Source organism: Blennius ocellaris (genome assembly GCF_963422515.1).
Source record: "Blennius ocellaris genome assembly, chromosome: 2".
Classification (NCBI taxonomy): domain Eukaryota; kingdom Metazoa; phylum Chordata; class Actinopteri; order Blenniiformes; family Blenniidae; genus Blennius; species Blennius ocellaris.
Window position 1 is genome coordinate 5,292,691 of NC_137651.1, and position 20,191 is coordinate 5,312,881.

Here is a 20,191-nt window from a genome sequence, read left to right on the forward strand (position 1 = left end):
GAAGTATTCATTTAAAGGATGAGTGTCAAACATCAGGCCTCCCTGTACCAAAACTGGCTCCAATCCAGCTCGCCAAAACCACCAAGCAAATTGTCAAAATTAAAAAGATCTTTAAGGATATTTCACTGTATTTTGCACAAGAAGGCATCATTAAAATTACATTTACTTTGGGATATTAGTCATTTTTAGTTGTAATTAAATAAGTAAGTAAATACAGTGTTAACTGTACTTTTCTGTATTGCTATTTGAACGTCTGTTTTATTTATCTTACGTTCTTTTCTGGCACTATGACAAAATTTCCCCCTGGGATTGATAAAAAATATTTTCTATTTCATTTCAATTCAATTCAATAGGTGATTATGGCACTATTTTACTGGTCCGGGTCACTCAAGATGAGATTTGGCTGTATGTGGCCAATGAAATAAAATGTGTTTGACACCCCGTGACATAAAGTGTATTTACCCAAATAGATTGTTTGTCAAGAGAGAACTGGAGTTTTATTTAATGTGATAATAAAGTTTGGTTCTTATGTCGGCATGGGGTCTTCTGCAACTCCTCCAGCAGGGGGCGCGCTGCTCGCCGTTAGGAGAAAGGGAGGGCGAGAGAAAGAGGGAGGGAGGGCCGCGACTTCAACTCCACATCTCGGGGCAGCATCCGGAGGATCCGCTGGGCGGTGCAGGGCCCCTGAAGATGCGAGCAGCCCGCTGACCGGAGGATGCGACAGACCGGGAGCGTCCGCCGGGCGGAACTCTGGAGGAAAACAAGCCGCTGCGGAGCGTCGGCGGAGGGATAAAGTATGAGGACAATAGGCCTCTTTTGTCTGGAAAACTAAAGAAGACAACAGTAGATGTTGTATTTTTGCTGAATGTCAAGCCGGTTTTTAGAACATTGTTCTTGTTTCTGAGCTCTTTTGGTTCAGAGAGACTCCCCCCGGACCCACCTGCCGGCCCCCCTCACAACAGACGCACGCGGCGGTCGATGCTCTTCTCTCTCGCGCTCTTCCTCTGGAGGCTCTACCGACATTTCTCCGTCATGTTCAGCTCGGACAGACTCACCGTCCCGGAGTGTGTCAGCCGGCTGCAGCGGGGCCGCAGTGGCTCCGGTGGCTCCGGGAGCGGCCCCGACCCGCGGGCGGTGTCGCCGGGCATCAACGCGGACGTGCAGACGGTTCTGGACGTGTCGCTGCCCGCCCTGCGCTCCGCCATCAGGAGCCTGAAGACTCCCCAGGGTGGGACGGAGGAGACCCGCAGGGCCATCGCCGAGATCTACCAGCTGGTGGAGGAGGCCTGGGTGTTACCCGGCGTGGGGCGGCAGGTGGCCGAGGAGATCTGCAACAGGATCCGGCTGGACGGAGGCCTGGAGATGCTGCTCCAGCTGCAGCAGACCCCCGCGGTGGAGATCACCTATGAGTCCGCCAAGCTGCTGGAGCAGATCCTCATCGCAGAGAACAGGTAGAGCCGAGAAACCTCATGATATCACCATCGGACATGTTAGAGGAGACAGACAACACTTTAACAACAACAACAACAACAAACAACAACATCGTGACCTTCAAACTGAAGTCTTGAACTGGGGTTCTTAAATTGTAGACAAAGTTATTAAACAAGGTTCAGGTACTTAAATCGTGATGTGGGACTTAAATGAGCCAGATCCATCAAAAAAAACAAAACAAACAACAGTATGGATTGAGTTGACTTAACAAACAAACAAACAAACCAAGACATGGGCTCCTTGCAGACTCAATTGACAGAAACTCTGAATGACGGTGGCCCAGAAGTGCCAATCCAATAATGCCACAACGCAATAACAAAAACAACACAGAAGGGTAAAGCCACAAAACGACAGCAAAAATCCACAACACAACAGCAAAAAAAAAAGCCTCAATGGATAAACAACACAACCACATAAACAACAAAAAAAGCCGCAACGGCAAACACGAAACTCAAAACTACAATCCAACAGCAAACTGCTTTTTGCTGTTTTGTTGTTTTTTTCTGTAGCATTGTGATTTTTGCATTTGTATTGTGGCGTTGGCCCTTCTCGGCCACCGTAGACTTTTAAATAAAGTTGAACTCAACAACAGACCCAAAGTCTTTGAAATACACATTTTATTTAGCTCATACACAAATTCCGTGTTAAAAAAAAAATCATCTTAAAGTATCTCAAACGTTGAAGCTGTTCAGTGACATTCAGTCCAGATCATTCCAGTCGGTGGCCAAGCTTCACTAATGCACAGCCATGATTTAATGAGGCCAGTGAATGACATAATCAGGCCATGGCCACCAGTTAACAAGATGTGGGAACAGCAATAATAAGTGATCAGTAATGAGTGACCACAATTTAATCACGTCATTCCCACGCTCTGGGCTCCTAGAGGAACTGGTGGACACTCAGAATTGTTTCAGCAAATACCATCAGAGTAAACCAAAGGCCACATAATCTATTCTCAAGCACAACGACATTGCTTAAATTAATTAGCTAACCACATTCCTGATTCACCAGCTGTGGGAGTTTGATTGAAAAGACTTGTAAAAGATATTTATTTACAAACACATTTACCAGACAAATCAAAATGTATACGTTGTGTTAAAGAACTACAGACATGAAGGAGGGAGTTTCACTGTGAAAACGATAAACTGAACAGTTAAAATGCAGATGAAAAAGCTTGAATATTATTTTACTTCAGTAACAATTTGTGATTTGAATGCAGAGAAGTACATTACTAAGTGTAAATTTAACTTCTTTTTTTTTAAAAAGAAGTACTCCATAAAAGTTCTTAAAAAAACAGTAGTGCATTTAGTTTGTAAAATCTCAAACTAAAATGTGTTGCACAACATTGTCAACCCAAACACTGAAAAGGAATATAAGTAAGTATTGTACATCTAATGTATCCTCTTAAAACTTCTTCCAGGTGAATTATTTTCATTCTCTGTGACATTTTAACATTTCAGTTCATCTAAACAGAAACCCTTTAATTACCTTGATTAATGTACATATTTTATACATGATGAGCTGGTACATGTTGAACAACAACAAAGTAAACACACAGAACAAGCAGATCACTATGAATTTTCGGATTTAGTTTTTTTTTTTCCTCCTTCAAAGATAAAATCCCTTTTTTTTGTTTTCTGTATGATCACAGGGACTACGTGGCTCGCCTCGGTCTGGGCGTCATCCTGAACCTGTCCCGGCAGCAGGACGACGCTCAGCTGGCCCGCAGCGTCTCGGGCATCTTGGAGCACATGTTCAAACACACCGAGGAAACGGCGGTGCACCTCATCTCCAACGGGGCCCTGGACGCCCTGCTCTTCTGGTGCCGCGGCACCGACCCCACCGTGCTGCGTCACTGCGCCGTGGCCCTGGCCAACTGCGCCATGTACGGCGGCCACCGCTGCCAGAGGTGGATGATCGAGAAGCAGGCGGCCGAGTGGCTCTTCCCGCTGGCGTTCTCCAAGGAGGACGAGCTCATTCGCTTCCACGCCTGCTTGGCGGTCGCCGTTTTGGCCGCGAACCGGGAGATCGAGAAAGAGGTGGTGAAGTCGGGCACGCTGGAGCTGGTGGAGCCGTTCATCGCGTCCCTGGATCCCGACGACTTCGCCCGCAGCCTGTTGGACAGTACGGACTCCATGCAGGGCAGAACGGCGTCCGACCTGCAGCACCTGCTGCCACTGCTGGACGGCACTCGGCTGGAGGGGAAGTGCATCGCGGCGTTTTATCTGTGCGTGGAGGCGAGCATCAAGTCCCGCCAGCGCAACACCAAGGTACGACCCACTGGAACCACGCAGGTCGAAGCCTCAAGTAACACCGAGCGCTGGTAGTTTTGTTGCGACTGAGCTTTGATTTGCCCCTTTTTGAGATTTTTCAAGAGATCGGAGCCGTGCAGAGCCTGAAGAGAATCGTCATGTACTCCAGCAACGGCACGGCCTGCGCCCTCGCCAAGCGGGCGCTGAGCATGATGGGAGAGGAAGTCCCAAAACGGATCCTGTCCTGCGTCCCCAATTGGAAAACCTGTGAGGTTCGGATGTGGCTGCAGCAGATCGGCTTCAGTGCCTATTGTGACCGTTTCCAGGTGGGGGACATATTGCCAACACTCCATCCCTTGTTTTTCCTGCTTAGTCCACGTGCTAATATAAAGACAAGTGTTGTCAATCGATTAAAACATTTTTTTTTACTAATTAATTGCCCAATTTTCTGTAATTAATTGTGATTAATCAAAGACTGAAGCTTGTAATGGATATTTATTGAGGGAAAACCATGGAATTAATGTTGACTCAACACACAGAGACTATAATTAAATCATAAGACTATTTTTATAACGTCCTTTTAGCTTTTGGTGAAACTGTTTCTCTCCAAGATCAGCAAAATAATAAAAAACATACATTACATAATTGATTAAACAGCTAACATAAGTCTGGGATTAGTTGGAGTCCAGGTCCACCACTTTGAAAACAAAGTGACAATAATTGACTGTAACACACACACGCACACGCACACGTGCACACACACACCTGGTCAGCCAACATGGCAACCTGCTGTTTTGCTGCAAAGTTACTATTGTGGTTGTAAAATTCGGCTTTTCAAAGTAAAGCGGATGACTTTCACTTTCTCAATCAGCCGTCATGGAACTTTTAAAGGAAAGCTTCCTACCTTAATATTATTCCACTGGGTATTGTGCTGCTCTGTCGTCACGGTGGTGGATCCAGAGATGCTGCACATACGGCTGCTCCGGGTGAGGGAGTAAATTAAGTTGACACGTTATTTTTGACAGCACTATATTACAGCACACAGTTTTCTCTAGTTCTTGGTCAGTTTCAGTTCAACCTTTAGTGGGAGGTGACCGGAGGCCGGAGGCTGGCCGCCTCGTCTCAATGCTGAGCCTGAGCAGCTTTACTTTGAGTCTCTTTCAGATGGTTGAGCTCCTCGGTTGAGAGACCGGTCATACTCTGGAGAAAAAAAAAAATCTGTCACCAGCTTAACGGGTGGTCTGCTCTTGGAATGTCTCCGATTCTTCTCCACAGGAGCTTCAGGTGGACGGAGACCTCCTGCTGAACATCACCGATCAGGATCTGAGCACTGACCTGGGCATGGCTGCAGGTCTGACCCGCAAGAGGCAAGTCGTACAGAGCGCCACGTGCAACGAATTGAAGATGAGCAATGTGATGCTGATCCAGCTTCTTTCGGTAATGCCTTGTGTTGTGGGTCGCTGGCGCAGGTTCCTGAGGGATTTGCGGGTGCTGAAAACGTACGCCAACTACGCCACGTGCGACCCAAACAACATGGCCGACTGGTTAGTGGAGGTGGATCCTCGATTCCGGCAGTACACGTACGGTCTGGTCCAGTCAGGAGTCGATCGCAACAACATCCAGCAGCTGACCGACCAGCAGCTGCAGCACGACTGCCTCATCAACAACGGGGTCCACAGAGCGAAGGTCCTGGCGTCCAGCCGCCGGCCCCTGAGACCCTGCCACACGGACGCCCGGCCCGCGGGGCCCGACGTCTTCATCAGCTACCGGCGGACGACCGGCTCCCAGCTGGCCAGGTGAGGCGGGGACCGTGTCGGGTTCAGGGCGGGATTTGTCTTTTGCTGTGCACCTTTTTGACTTTGTCGGCGGCGGCGGCAGCCTTCTGAAGGTGCACCTGCAGGTCCGAGGCTACAGCGTCTTTATCGACGTGGAGAAGCTGGAGGCTGGGAAATTTGAGGACAAGCTGATACAGAGTGTGCAGCGGGCTCGCAACTTCATCCTGGTCCTGTCTGCCAACGCTCTGGACAAGTGCATGGGGGACACGGCCATGAAGGACTGGGTGCATAAGGTCAGATATGTACAAAGAAACCAACAAAAAAAAACCAAATTTGATTTTCAGGTCAAATAAACATCACACATTAGCATGCGTACAAGGTGAGGCTCAAAACTCAAAGTGGTGCAACAAAGCAACTGTATGTTAGCTAAACGTGATGAACTTACGGTGTCTGGCAGGAGATCGTCACCGCCCTGGCGGGGAAGAAGAACATCGTCCCCGTCACGGATAACTTCATGTGGCCTGATCCCATGTCTCTACCAGAGGACATGAGGGCTATTCTCAACTTCAACGGCATCAAGTGAGTCTCTTAATAGGACGGTACTTTCTGTGGGATGGGGACATTACTTTCCAGAGGGGGGGAATATGGGAAAACGAGGATCACTGTGAATGGCTGAACTGTACATTTTGCTCCATATGACTATATTTTCTTCAAAAATTAGAAAGTTTCTTGGATTTGATGAGCTGCTGTTGGGAATCCTGCCGGGAGCAGCGCTGAGCAAGATGACAGCAGGGCATATTGTGACAACTGAAGTGTTTAATCTCTAAAAATCCTCATTTATCTTTCATGAGCACGTTTCCCAGTACAAGGGGCTGACGTCTGCGACGGGGTGTGAGGGAGCTTAAAACATAAATAATGGACATCATCATGCCGCTTGCAATCTCCCCAAACAGGTGGTCGCACGAATACCAAGAGGCCTCGATCGAGAAGATCCTCCGTTTCCTGAAGGGACAACAGGACCAAACGGACAGGGCAGTGGACTCCAAAGAACCGAAGAAGAAATAGACCCTCGCATAACCTCGGCTATAACCAATCACGATGCCAAATTCCTTGACGTCCTGCAGCGAACTGTCGGCAGCTCGCAAACAGTCTGCGCACATGCATGTTGAATTTGATTGTGTTTAGATTAAAAGCCAACACAAACGCATCATATTAGACCCGATGAAATATAAACAACAGAGGTCATTGTAGATTGTATATAATAACGTGTAAGCCTTTAATGTTTAGCTCCCTAATACTGCTGTATGTGTGTGTTCAGGTACAGTATACGCCTTCTGTATCTCAGGAAAAATAACTGTGATTGGCCGACAGCGGCACCCAGCAACACAAGTTACTGTATGCAGAGATTACGTTTCGTCAAAAGGAGCAAAGCGGGTCAGAGAATCTATTGATAACCCAGTCATTTCTTTGTGAGGGTTTCAAAATAAGAGCTCGACGTGGCGAGAGTGAGGGTTGAATCTCACTGGGCTGCCGCAAGGAGCACGGACCACGGACCAGAATTTGGGAATTAGTTTGCAAAAATATCCTGGAAACTGTTTTAATAAAGTCTCAGTAATCATCCAATGTCTCAAACCCTTTTCAAAAGTTCAGTATGATTCCAGGTGAACGTGAACTGCCACAGCCCAGTGAGACGAGATGAACGTGACGCTTGGATGAATAACACCACTGATTTTAGTCAGAATTGCATTTACAACCAAAGTAGAAACATTCAACATATCCGTGTAGTATTAACATGATCACCCTGCCAGTAAAGTGACAGACGTTCAGGCCTCTGACCTGCACCGCTCCGTATGGTTTACACACCGACGCCACGACAGTGTCCCAAAGCAAACCATCATTTGTTCCTCTTAACTTTATTTATTTTTACTACAGTATTGACTTTGGTGAGTAACTGTTTGTCTTCCTGGCAACTTAAAAAAAAAAAAAAAAAAAAAGTCAAAAACAAATCCAGCAAATGATGCATCTCATGTATTGTGACATTCAACTTCATTTGATGATGCAATTGTGTGATTGAACAGTTATTCTCACAAATTCAACCAAGCAGCAATCAGAATGTGATTATCATTTTATTGAATCATGAAATCATGGGACTTTTTTTTTTTTTTGGAGCATTGTACTGGATGTCAGCGATTTTTCAAAATAAATCCAGAATACCATTACCTTTCAGTGCTTTCATTTCATATTGCCTTAATATAGTTTACCTGTAATGCTCACTGCTTTAATTCAATGTATTCTTATTTGTATTTAGGATTTTTTGTTGTTGTTGGATAGGAGCCATTTGTTACCATCGTGTTCTGAAAGTAATTTAAATCTGAATGATAAACGTAATAAAAAAAAAAAACAAGTTGTACACAAATGTGTAAATGTATTTTATTCAAATCAGAACATTTTGTGAACAAACAATACAAAACCATCCAGATGAGTTCTGGAAGAACTCAATTCTGACACAGAAGAAGTGGCTTTGAACACCTGATCCGACCGGCCTGCGGCTCCGATGTTGACAGCGATCAATCCACAGCAGCTCATTTAAATACTTCACTTAACCTTCCAACTTCCCTCTGGGCATTTTGAAGCCGACGCGGCGGCTTCGGTTCCCTCGCTGTGCAGCCGAGGACGTGACCCCCGCGTGTGCATGTTGGGCCTCGGGCCTGCGCCGTGGGACTATCCAGTGTTGGTGATGGCGGCAGTGGGCTTTGCTCTGCCTGACGGAGAGGCATGATGGAGGGTGGAGGGTGGAGGGTCGATCTCCGGCCACTGTGGCAGTCCGCTTTGCGCCGTGGTGTATTTGGACGATTCTGGTGACCGACAATCTGCTCACGACCAGATCACATGATATGTTTGTGTTGACGTGACTGACTGTATCTCAATCTCAACAGTCAAGTTGTCACTTCTCTCGAGGACAAACAACATCTACACAACCCTGCAACCCTCCCCGAACAATCACAAAACATCACACTTTCATCAACACATGTATCCGTGGAGTTTTGCCAATTGTGCATTTATGATGTTTCATGACCACAATTTGGAACTAATTGAGCTATTTTAACTTTCTTTGAGTCATTTTAATGTTTTTTCTTATAACTGATCCAGCTAGTTTGGTAGTTTTAGCAAATATAGCATTTTTTTCTGCCCCATCATCCTCCATTTTAACTATTTAACCTGTTTTTGCTCCATTCTCGATATTTGTAAAACATTTTTGTTTGCCAATTCTCCTTCTAACACATTCTGTTCTTTTTTTTCTTTTTTCATTTAAGCAGTTTTTAGTCTTTTATTGTAAATAGTAATTTTTGCCTTTTTAACCATTTTAGCCAGGAGAGTCTTTAAAAAGAGAAAGCCAGGTGTGCACATAAATTAAACAATGAATAAGATGAAAATTGTTACACATGTAATTTCCAGGGTACTTCAGAGAGCCAATACTGAGAAAGTTTCATGAGGCTCCAGAGCAGCAACATTTCAACCATTTATTTTCATTTAGAGAATCATGTCTTCTGTCCCAATAATATAATAGCAAAAACACCGGAATGTATAAAGTCGTGTAACATTTTAAAACACTGTATTTTTGATTAAGATTCAAGATAAAGATTATACAAAGTCATTCAATGTCATTTTCTGTGAAAAAAAAAAAATACTCACACTTTGTATTCAATTATAAAACGTTTTTGAGATGCACTTGTATATAATAAATCCTCAGCTGTATAGTTCTATTATCTGAAAAGGTGAGTTTACGAGCTTTACTTTTTTCATCTTAATGTACTGTGAGGTAATCACGTTGCTATCTGACCGGCAGTGTCGTCTCAGCTGACTGATTTAGATGAGGTAGTAACACACAAAGGGAAAAACACAATGACGCCGTCTGTTGCAAAAGACGTTCAAGCAAAGAACATTTTCTCAGAACTTCTTCGGTCTCAATATATTCTTCATCGAAATGTAAATCGTTCAGTTCAGCCTCTAAGAAACCGCTTTACAACTTCATTGCTGGACGAACCTCCCGCCAAGGTTGTACCGTGACATTTGTTTCTTCTTGCAAGAATAATGTATTCAGACTTTCTTAAAGTCTTTCATTGCTCTCAATCTGAATTCCTGAGTATTTTGTCTCCCGAGGTTTAGGGACATAGAGAGATAGGTGGTTCCCATAAACTTTTCTCATGTAAATTCCTCTTTATATTTTAAAAATATTATGTTACATATGTTGTATTATGTATGCAAAGTCCTTCTTTTTGAAAAGCACACTAGAAATACATCTTTAGTTCTGCCTGTGACGTCAACTGCATCTGCGTTTTGTGACAGATCTCAGAATCAGTGAATAACACTGATTTACATGACGGGAATCTGGAAATGTTGATGTGATGATGGGAATGAGTGCATTTTTACCAAACGTTTTCCACAGGAGGAAATATAACTGAATTGAATGCCCATAAACATGAGGGGGGGGGGGACAGACAGACAGACAGAATGTGTTTTAATCTAACTGGAACATAAATGTAAAATGTAAATCTTGTTCATTCACCTTCATGAAATAACAGTTTTCAATAATTCAGGCTGGTCACGATATGCCATGGCAACATTGTCCATAATCAAATCTAATGTAATCCCTTTATCAATCCTGGAAAGCAACCCGTCCGTCCCGTTGCAGAGAGCTGTGAAGAGGCTCACCTCACACTCCAAAACACCAGGACCAACTTTAAAACCTCTCGCCCTGCTCCTCCCTCCAGGTCAGGAAACTACGACGTCTCTGTGGTTCCTCCGCTCTAAACACTGCAGGCCCCTGTGAAGGCAGCAAACAAACACGGATACAACATTTTGATCTCATAGATCAAAGTAAAATACAAGCCGCGAAGGATGAGTGGACTCACGTGATGATTGCAGCAGGGACGAGGAGAACGCCGGCAGCGAACAAAAACGGGAAGCCCTTCATGAACCCCAGCGTGGCCGGGTAGAGGGAGTTGAACACTGAGCTGCCCACCAGGAAACACAGGCTCTCCACACAAGCTACAGAGGCAAACAGGGTACCTGGGACACACACACACACACACACACACACACACACACACACACACACACACACACACACACACACACACACACACACACACACACACACACACACACACACACACACACACACACACACATTGCTTGCTGTCCCTCGTGACACAAACATGCGCTTCCATTAGCGCAGCCATTCTGCAGCTGCGTCTCCTGAGCTGCCTCTCGTTTTATTTATTTATTTTTTTTATTTATCTTTTTTTGGTTGAAAAATACAATAATGTACACATAGGATATTGTACATATCATATCCTTTTCTTTTTTTTGTAAACAATAAAAATAGCAAGAACAATAGAACACAGTCTCTGACAGCAATATAATAATGAAATACTGCGAATGTAAAGTAAAAAGTAAACAACAAAAGAAAAGAGAAAAAAAACAATTAAATTAAATTGAACATGAATAGAATAAGTAATAGCAATAATGATTTTAGAAAATAATAGTAACCACAACAATGACTAAGTAATAATAATGAAAATGATAATTAAACGGGTGTATAGACAAGTATATATATATATAAAACAAAAAACAAAAATAGAATAAGCGCGAAATTACTCTTAAGTACAGATTGTTCGCCTCTCGTTTTAGACCTGTTCATCATCTGTTTGACACACACTCCTCCCCACTGACCTTGCTCCGACGGGTCCACCAGCTTGGACAGCTTCGATCTGACCACCGGCGTCACGGCCATGGAGAGGAAACTCAGGCCGTACCCTGGAGGGAAAAAGCATTTTTACATTATTAAGTTAACTTGCTCGACATGAAAGTAAACAGAACTCCTCGAAACATTTCATATTGGGTGTATTTTTAAGAGTGGGTGGGCTTCCTCTGGGGGGCGCCAGAGAGTCGTATCAAGGGGAAAAAAATTGGGGGCTAGTTAAAACCTACCCGTTGCTATTAATTTTCGAAAAACAAATCATGACATAAATAAGTCCAAGTTAATTTATATCAATAGAATTTTTTCCTGTCAAAATGCTAAAATGCAAAACTTAAGTGTAACGGACAATAATAGAGTTTCCCTGCTTGGTTGAATAAGTTGGACTAAGTTAATGATTTCCAAAGCCTCAAAGAAAAAGCAGTCACGAGTATTTCCTTTTTTATTGGCTTGTAACTAAAGTTGCTGACGTATACAAGGCCGACTCAACCTGTTGCTCACTGAAAGCCCCTAAAAGAAGTTTCCTGAGACAGAAATGTAAAACCAGTTTTGCCAGTGGAGCAGGGAAAGAACGATAAAGGAAAAAAAGATAATAAAACTCAGGAGACATTGAACTCAGCAGCTTTTTTTGTGCGTTGTGCACCCTGCTGAGATGTTTGTTTCCTTCTGGGTCAAAGTTTAACCCGTCGTCAGAGGAGCTGTTAAATGAGTATAACCTGTGTGCAGCGGGCTGGAGCCTCCTCAGTGCCACTCAGTATTAGACTTACGCTTAAATAATTGCTCTTAAATAGTGTACAATTCTATAGCAAGAAAAAAACCAAAACCCAAACAAACAAAAAAACAACACATCCTTTTCCAAACTGTTGTGCTCATATTTGAGTCATTATTCGCCAACCTTCTAAAAAGTCCAGTCCAGGATCAAGTTAGAGTGAGAAATGGAGCCCAACATAGTCAGTATCTATCTAAAGTTGTCCAAGGAAGAAAAAAAAACCCAAAACAGTACACTTGTGAGAAGCTAATAGAAAATCAAGGCCCATTGATGCAACTCAAACTGCTCCATTAGATAATGCTGGTTTCGATAGAAAGGAGTCCAAGACTATACAAGTCATCCATGTTATGGCTCAAGGGCAACAACTAACCAGCAGTCTTATGTGATGACTGCAGGAGACACTAGAAGTCCTGTGAGTGTTTCTCTTACTATGACAGTAAAAGAAAAAGTTGGATTTGGGGAAAACAAAACAAGATGTAACATAACTCAAGTAAGCTATAATGTGATGGTTGACTGCTTTATATTGTCTTTTAAGTTTGACTATAAAAGGGGCAACGATCCAATTCCACAGACGACCATGTCCGTCGAATACCATTCATCCACAACACCTGACCTGTGAACATGAGTTGGGTCGTGCCGGCGATGGAGATGACGATCTGCCCGGTGATGTTGGAGGCCAGGCCGAGGAGCGCCACCCAGGACTCCTCCAGGCAGCACTGCAGCGCCTTCAGGCCCAGCAGACTGGTGAGGAAGGCCAGGTTCTGAGCCGCCGCCCCGATGCCGATGAGGTACGGCCCCCAGCACAGCGGCGAGGTCAGCACGTACAGCACGTACAGGTCCCTGCAGCCGAAGTGCACGCCCACCACGACGAAGAAGCACAGCGTGTACAGCCACAGCTTGCACCGGTGAAGCCTCTCGGCGGCCGCGTCGCCGCGGCCCCCCGTGCTGAACAGGCGCCACACGGCCCTGTGGTGGCGCGTGGTGAAGAGCTTGGCGCTTGGGTCCGTCCTGACGGACTCGTGCACGAACAGGTAGGTGTACAGCGCCGCGGCCAAGCTGGTGGACAGCACCATCCAAAAAGGGTTGATGTAACTGAAGAAGAAACATTACAAAATTAAAAAAAAAAAAAGAAGGAAAGTGCTAACGTTTCTATTTTGGTCACTTCTGATGATATCGTCGAAACCCCCCCCCCAAAAAAAAAACAAAACACTCTTCCTACCCTTGTGCCTGCAGCCACTTCCCTCCGCTAATACTGGCCACCATCCCCGAGAGGCCCAGGCAAGCCTCCAGGATGGCCACCCGGAACGTTCGCGACTCCTTGTCGCTGACGTCGGCCACGTACGCGAAGCAGGCGGCCAGGAGGGCGGTGAAGTCGCCCGTGAGGCCACTGAGCCCCTTCCCCAGCAGAAAGTAGGCCACGGGCAGCTTGAGGTACATCACCACCAGGTAGACCACCGTCTGCACCACCATGCCCAGGTTGGTGAGGATGAGGACCGGCCGGCGGCCGGCCAGGTCGCTCCACGCGCCCAGGAGGGGGACCGTCAGCAGGCCGACGGAGAAGCCGGCCAGGCTGATGTACAGGTTCCACTTGGCCGTCAGGATTTGCACCTGCTGGGAAAAAAAACACAAGATGGAACCACAGTTTCCCCAACACATTAATGATCGAACCCAGCGGTTTCCAGAGTTTAGGAGCAACAGCCTGCATTTGAACCCCTTAGTCATTTTTTGTCTGAATGCCAGAACTGTTTTACTTTTTTAAAATAAAAATTGCATTACATTTAAACAACAAACACGGCAAACAACACGACAGCTCACTTACAATCTTCGTTGAAATTCAAATCTATGTCAATCCTTGATAATAAGTGTATAGGTTACTTTGACTTTGGGAATTCCTGCAAGAGCGTCGCTGATACTGTAGGTCCTGACATTGTGTGAATAAAGATCCCAGATTCTGTAAAAACACATCCGACCTTGAGTGAAACATACATGTAATAAGTTGAGTTGGAATGCAGTCCCTGATTATATAGTGCCATGACGTAACAGTTGGAGTAGCAGAATCAAACCGAAACAAAAAGCTAAATTGTTTTTTTCAGGGTATTATAAAGCCTCTTAAAGGCCAGAATTGTTAATGATTTCAAATGAATGACGATCTAATTTCTAGCATGTGAAAAAAAAAAAAGAGTTTGAACATTCTGCAATGTGGAGACTCATCATGTCCGCTGCCTTGGTTTCCACTCGTGACTGCTCTTCCTCTTTGTTGAAACACTTCTAAAATGTTTGCTCTCTTAAAAATGCTGAATTTGTACTTAAGGCAATTGAAACAAGTCTGGTTTTCCTCCCAGAGTCAAAAAGATGTAGAGATAAATCAGTGAGTCTGTTGCTTCTAGTTGGAGTGATTCAGAGACGAGATCAGGAGCATCAACAAGTTCCTCCTCCTGATCTTGATCAACAACGGCAGCAACTAAACTCCCACCAGGACGATGGATTTTAAAACAGAGATGCTCTACACTTCTCTTTGACGGGACTGTTCATGCCTTTTGGTTATTGCTTTTATTTTTTATACCTAAAATAAGTTATTGAATTTCTGTGCTTGACTTCTGTAATTGTTCATTTGTTTATGAGAAACCTGTTTTTTTTTTTTTTTACCCCCCCTGTGTGTGTGTGGTATTCGGAGAAAGTTTCAACAGAAGAATCCCACTTTTTAAACTTTTCATTTCATTAGTTTGTATTGAAACTCTTTCGCTCTTCAGCTGCTGTGTTGTGTGCATCCTCTTAGATAGAAACTAAGCTGCCCATTATGTTGGGCCTTATGCGCTTATTCTGAATACAATCTAGGTACAATACATTGTAATCGTGCCCCTTGGACATTACCCATTTATCATTACTGTTTTTATATTGCTTTATTTTTACCTCATTCTTTAACCTTTATCTTATCTGTTTGTTTATTTTTTTCTCGCTCCATTACTCATATACACGGGCTACTTACAATATTGTGACATGTCCCATGCTTAAATATGCTTCCTTGACAGACTGATTTTTAAAATTTATGTTGGGACCGACTGTAGCGTGCATGTACACTGGGAGGTGGGACGCTACAAATGTTTTGACTCACTTTGAGGACTCTTTCAATTTGGAATTTTAAGGTTTGTGTTTTGTTCTTTTTTAGTATGTTGTTGTAGCACTGAGAAATACATTACAAATAAAAAGCATAATAATAATTAATATTATCAATGTAATTTTTATTACAAATAAAGTTGTCTGATCTGAACTATTATCAATAGGGGGGGTTTCCCTATTGATAGTAGTTATAGGAGATACACAAATTGACCCCAAATAACGCAACATGATCACCAAAATCTGAAAAATAATTAAAACAAGGTAAAAACTGCTCTCACAACAAATGCACATAAACAACAACAGACTTTAAAGACGCAAACAGTTGGATGTTTCATGGAGTTTGCGCGCATTGTTTCGTGGGTGAGTCGGTCGGCCGGTCTACCTCCTCCAGGGGGTCGGGGGCCGCGGATCTGTTGCTGCACCCGGACTGTCTGGAGCCGTTGTAGCCCACGTCCTCGCTGATGCGCTCCCACAGATACTGGGCGTTCAGGGGGAGCTGCATGGACATGGAGAACACACTGGTGTCAAGCCAGCCCTCACTTCGGAAAACGACGTCAAGCCAGCCCCCACTCAATTTAGCGGTGCGCGTATACGCCATGCATTACTGTAAGAGCAAACTCGGACCTATTTCAAAATAAAAGTGACGTTTCAATGAACGAAATATCGCCTTCATTCAGATAGTTAATGAAACACAAATTAATACTCTAACTAATAACAACAAAGAAAATAAATTACTTTATCATTGATACAAACTAATAAACTGAAATTATAAAACTATTGCCCACAGAAGCCAAAATTATTTTTTTTTTTATTAGTATTACTGTTATTATAATACTATAGATAAGGATCAGCCAGATCTGATTAGGAATTTCAAAATAAGAGCCATTTGAAATTGCTCATCAGAGCACCTATTGTACCAATTTTGAAGTGATATAAAATGGAATTTCCACGTTATCATTTCACCATTCCAATTCAGACTGGTAGTAGGACACCCCAGGATGCCACACACCAAGTGTCAGCCAGATCTGATGTGGAATTCCAAAATAAGAGCCATTTGAAAGTGCTCATCAGAGCAGCATTCATGCCAACTTTGAAGTGATATAAAATGGAATTTCCACGTTATCATTTCACCATTCCAATTCAGACTGGTAGTAGGACACCCCAGGATGCCTCTCACCAAGTATCAGACAGATCTGATGTGGAATTTCAAAATAAGAGCCTTCTGAAATACCAGATCTGAGCAACATTCACACCAACTTTGAAGTGATATAAAATGGAATTTCCACGTTATCATTTCACCATTCCAATTCAGACTGGTAGTAGGACACCCCAGGATGCCTCTCACCAAGTGTCAGCCAGATCTGATGTGGAATTCCAAAATAAGAGCCATTTGAAAGTGCTCATCAGAGCAGCATTCATGCCAACTTTGAAGTGATATAAAATGGAATTTCCACGTTATCATTTCACCATTCCAATTCAGACTGGTAGTAGGACACCCCAGGATGCCTCTCACCAAGTATCAGACAGATCTGATGTGGAATTTCAAAATAAGAGCCTTCTGAAATACCAGATCTGAGCAACATTCACACCAACTTTGAAGTGATATAAAATGGAATTTCCACGTTATCATTTCACCATTCCAATTCAGACTGGTAGTAGGACACCCCAGGATGCCTCTCACCAAGTATCAGACAGATCTGATGTGGAATTTCAAAATAAGAGCCATTTGAAATACCACACCCGAGCAACATTCACACCAACTTTGAAGTGATATAAAATGGAATTTCCACGTTATCATTTCACCATTCCAATTCAGACTGGTAGTAGGACACCCCAGGATGCCACACACCAAGTGTCAGCCAGATCTGATGTGGAATTCCAAAATAAGAGCCTTCTGAAATTGCTCATCAGAGCAGCATTCATGCCAACTTTGAAGTGATATAAAATGGAATTTCCACGTTATCATTTCACCATTCCAATTCAGACTGGTAGTAGGACACCCCAGGATGCCACACACCAAGTATCAGACAGATCTGATGTGGAATTTCAAAATAAGAGCCATTTGAAATACCACACCCGAGCAACATTCACACCAACTTTGAAGTGATATAAAATGGAATTTCCACGTTATCATTTCACCATTCCAATTCAGACTGGTAGTAGGACACCCCAGGATGCCTCTCACCAAGTATCAGACAGATCTGATGTGGAATTTCAAAATAAGAGCCATTTGAAATACCACACCCGAGCAACATTCACACCAACTTTGAAGTGATATAAAATGGAATTTCCACGTTATCATTTCACCATTCCAATTCAGACTGATAGTAGGACACCCCAGGATGCCTCTCACCAAGTATCAGACAGATCTGATGTGGAATTTCAAAATAAGAGCCTTCTGAAATACCAGATCTGAGCAACATTCACACCAACTTTGAAGTGATATAAAATGGAATTTCCACGTTATCATTTCACCATTCCAATTCAGACTGGTAGTAGGACACCCCAGGATGCCACACACCAAGTGTCAGCCAGATCTGATGTGGAATTCCAAAATAAGAGCCTTCTGAAATTGCTCATCAGAGCAGCATTCATGCCAACTTTGAAGTGATATAAAATGGAATTTCCACGTTATCATTTCACCATTCCAATTCAGACTGGTAGTAGGACACCCCAGGATGCCACACACCAAGTATCAGACAGATCTGATGTGGAATTTCAAAATAAGAGCCATTTGAAATACCACACCCGAGCAACATTCACACCAACTTTGAAGTGATATAAAATGGAATTTCCACGTTATCATTTCACCATTCCAATTCAGACTGGTAGTAGGACACCCCAGGATGCCTCTCACCAAGTATCAGACAGATCTGATGTGGAATTCCAAAATAAGAGCCATTTGAAATACCATATCTGAGCAACATTCACACCAACTTTGAAGTGATATAAAATGGAATTTCCACGTTATCATTTCACCATTCCAATTCAGACTGATAGTAGGACACCCCAGGATGCCTCTCACCAAGTATCAGACAGATCTGATGTGGAATTTCAAAATAAGAGCCTTCTGAAATACCAGATCTGAGCAACATTCACACCAACTTTGAAGTGATATAAAATGGAATTTCCACGTTATCATTTCACCATTCCAATTCAGACTGGTAGTAGGACACCCCAGGATGCCTCTCACCAAGTAGCAGACAGATCTGATGTGGAATTTCAAAATAAGAGCCATTTGAAATACCACACCCGAGCAACATTCACACCAACTTTGAAGTGATATAAAATGGAATTTCCACGTTATCATTTCACCATTCCAATTCAGACTGATAGTAGGACACCCCAGGATGCCTCTCACCAAGTATCAGACAGATCTGATGTGGAATTCCAAAATAAGAGCCATTTGAAATACCATATCTGAGCAACATTCACACCAACTTTGAAGTGATATAAAATGGAATTTCCACGTTATCATTTCACCATTCCAATTCAGACTGGTAGTAGGACACCCCAGGATGCCTCTCACCAAGTATCAGACAGATCTGATGTGGAATTTCAAAACAAGAGCCTTCTGAAATACCAGATCTGAGCACCTATTGTACCCATTAGGGAGGTTCCTAACATGTCGTTGTCATTTCTCCAAGGGTTTCAAGTTGTGTCGCTGATATTTGCCGTTTGTCGGGGGCCCCCTACTGGAAACTGGCCAGTGACCACTCTGAAAGGGCCCCGTGCTGTGTTTTTTCAATGCGCTGTCGTTGCAGCGTCTGAAGCAGTTACATTATTTTGTCATTGACTGAAGTCAGCCGTCCCTCGGGGCCCTCTTCAGCTCGGGGCCTGAGAAATACTATGGTTTATAAGAATATAAAATTAATATCACCGAACAATTAAGATACCACATCTCAAAACAAATCCTACTGGTTTCGCTCATGCTTATTATTTAGTGTTCATCTCACTTTCAGATACAGACAGACAGGCAGACAGACACACACACACACACACACACACACACACACACACACACACACACACACACACACACACACACACACACACACACACACACACACACACTTTAATTTGATCAATTATGTTGTTTCTGTAGATTTTCTGCATGCTTATGCTGACTTCACCTGGATTTAGTAGCAATTTAATCGAATCTTTCTATTTATTTCTGTATTTTATCACAAGAAGTGAAATGATTTTCATTTTTTTTTTAAAAAGGAGGTTATTTCTCTTTAGATCTCTTCCTTTATCTGTTATTCACAGTCTCTCATATTCAAACATTAACATGCCACAATACTGCTTATATAAACAAGTTAATTATATATTAACAACGTTTAAAACGTGGTATTCTGGCGCTGCTCATCGCGCGTTGACACGGTCCCCTCCCACCAATGGTGGCGCTGTGTTGTGCTGCGGAATACAACAAGTAAGATAGGGGTATGTACCTGGAGCAGGGCCAGCCGCAATTACAGACAGATCACACAGACATTTTGGCCTGGCACAAGAACCCTTCAAGATGTCTTGGAGAGAGCAAGGGTGAGTACAGTAAAGTATTTGACTTTTACTTTTTTTTAAACTTTTTAATTTTAAATTTTTGTGATTATAAAATACATTAAAGTGTGTATAAACGGTGCACGTGTGCACGTGTCGTCCATGTAATTCCGGACATTTCCTCTACTAATAATTTTTCAACATTATTTATTTAAAGGATTAGTTTTCAATGTACAGTCACTGTGTAAACTTGTAAACACACAATTAAGTGTCCCGCAGATGGTTACAGCTGTATGGCAGTTTGTACTCAGTCATTGCATTATTTTCTACATATTGTAGTTCAATCCGTAAATATATCACGTATATTGCCTCGCCCAAGACTGCAGTTTTAAAGCATTTTTCAAAAAAAAAAACATCACATAGGCAAAAATAAACAATGCTTGGCCTGTGAGTGGGTCAAGATAACAATACAATGACTGATTAATACGTGTGTGATGCCTGCAGCTGCACCATTGCTTTGAACATAAAA

General features: G+C 43.2%; 2 protein-coding genes across 2 annotated transcripts; one reads left to right on the plus strand and one right to left on the minus strand.

The window, feature by feature from the left end:
• The first annotated feature begins 787 nt into the window (after positions 1-787).
• Positions 788-7,652, plus strand: sarm1 (sterile alpha and TIR motif containing 1). The gene is made up of 7 exons (XM_080505664.1): positions 788-1,451; positions 3,143-3,761; positions 3,857-4,069; positions 5,019-5,539; positions 5,622-5,811; positions 5,976-6,097; positions 6,472-7,652. The coding sequence occupies exons 1-7, from the start codon at positions 979-981 to the stop codon at positions 6,581-6,583; spliced, it is 2,250 nt and encodes a 749-aa protein (XP_080361790.1). The 5' UTR covers positions 788-978; the 3' UTR covers positions 6,584-7,652.
• A 2,639-nt stretch (positions 7,653-10,291) lies between these two features.
• Positions 10,292-15,763, minus strand: slc46a1 (solute carrier family 46 member 1; the record flags this gene model as incomplete). Its single annotated transcript, XM_080505674.1, has 6 exons — positions 10,292-10,343; positions 10,432-10,567; positions 11,255-11,338; positions 12,662-13,140; positions 13,268-13,659; positions 15,548-15,763. The coding sequence occupies 6 exons, from the start codon at positions 15,761-15,763 to the stop codon at positions 10,292-10,294; spliced, it is 1,359 nt and encodes a 452-aa protein (XP_080361800.1).
• Positions 15,764-20,191: the final 4,428 nt, after the last annotated feature.

Bases quoted from the DNA above. Each gene is read 5' to 3' on its own strand.
- sarm1 (XM_080505664.1), top strand. From the start codon at position 979: ATGCTCTTCTCTCTCGCGCTCTTCCTCTGGAGGCTCTACCGACATTTC. The intron at 5,540-5,621 runs GTGAGGCGGGGA...CGGCGGCGGCAG, and splicing joins ACCGGCTCCCAGCTGGCCAG to CCTTCTGAAGGTGCACCTGC. The intron at 5,812-5,975 runs GTCAGATATGTA...GGTGTCTGGCAG, and splicing joins TGAAGGACTGGGTGCATAAG to GAGATCGTCACCGCCCTGGC.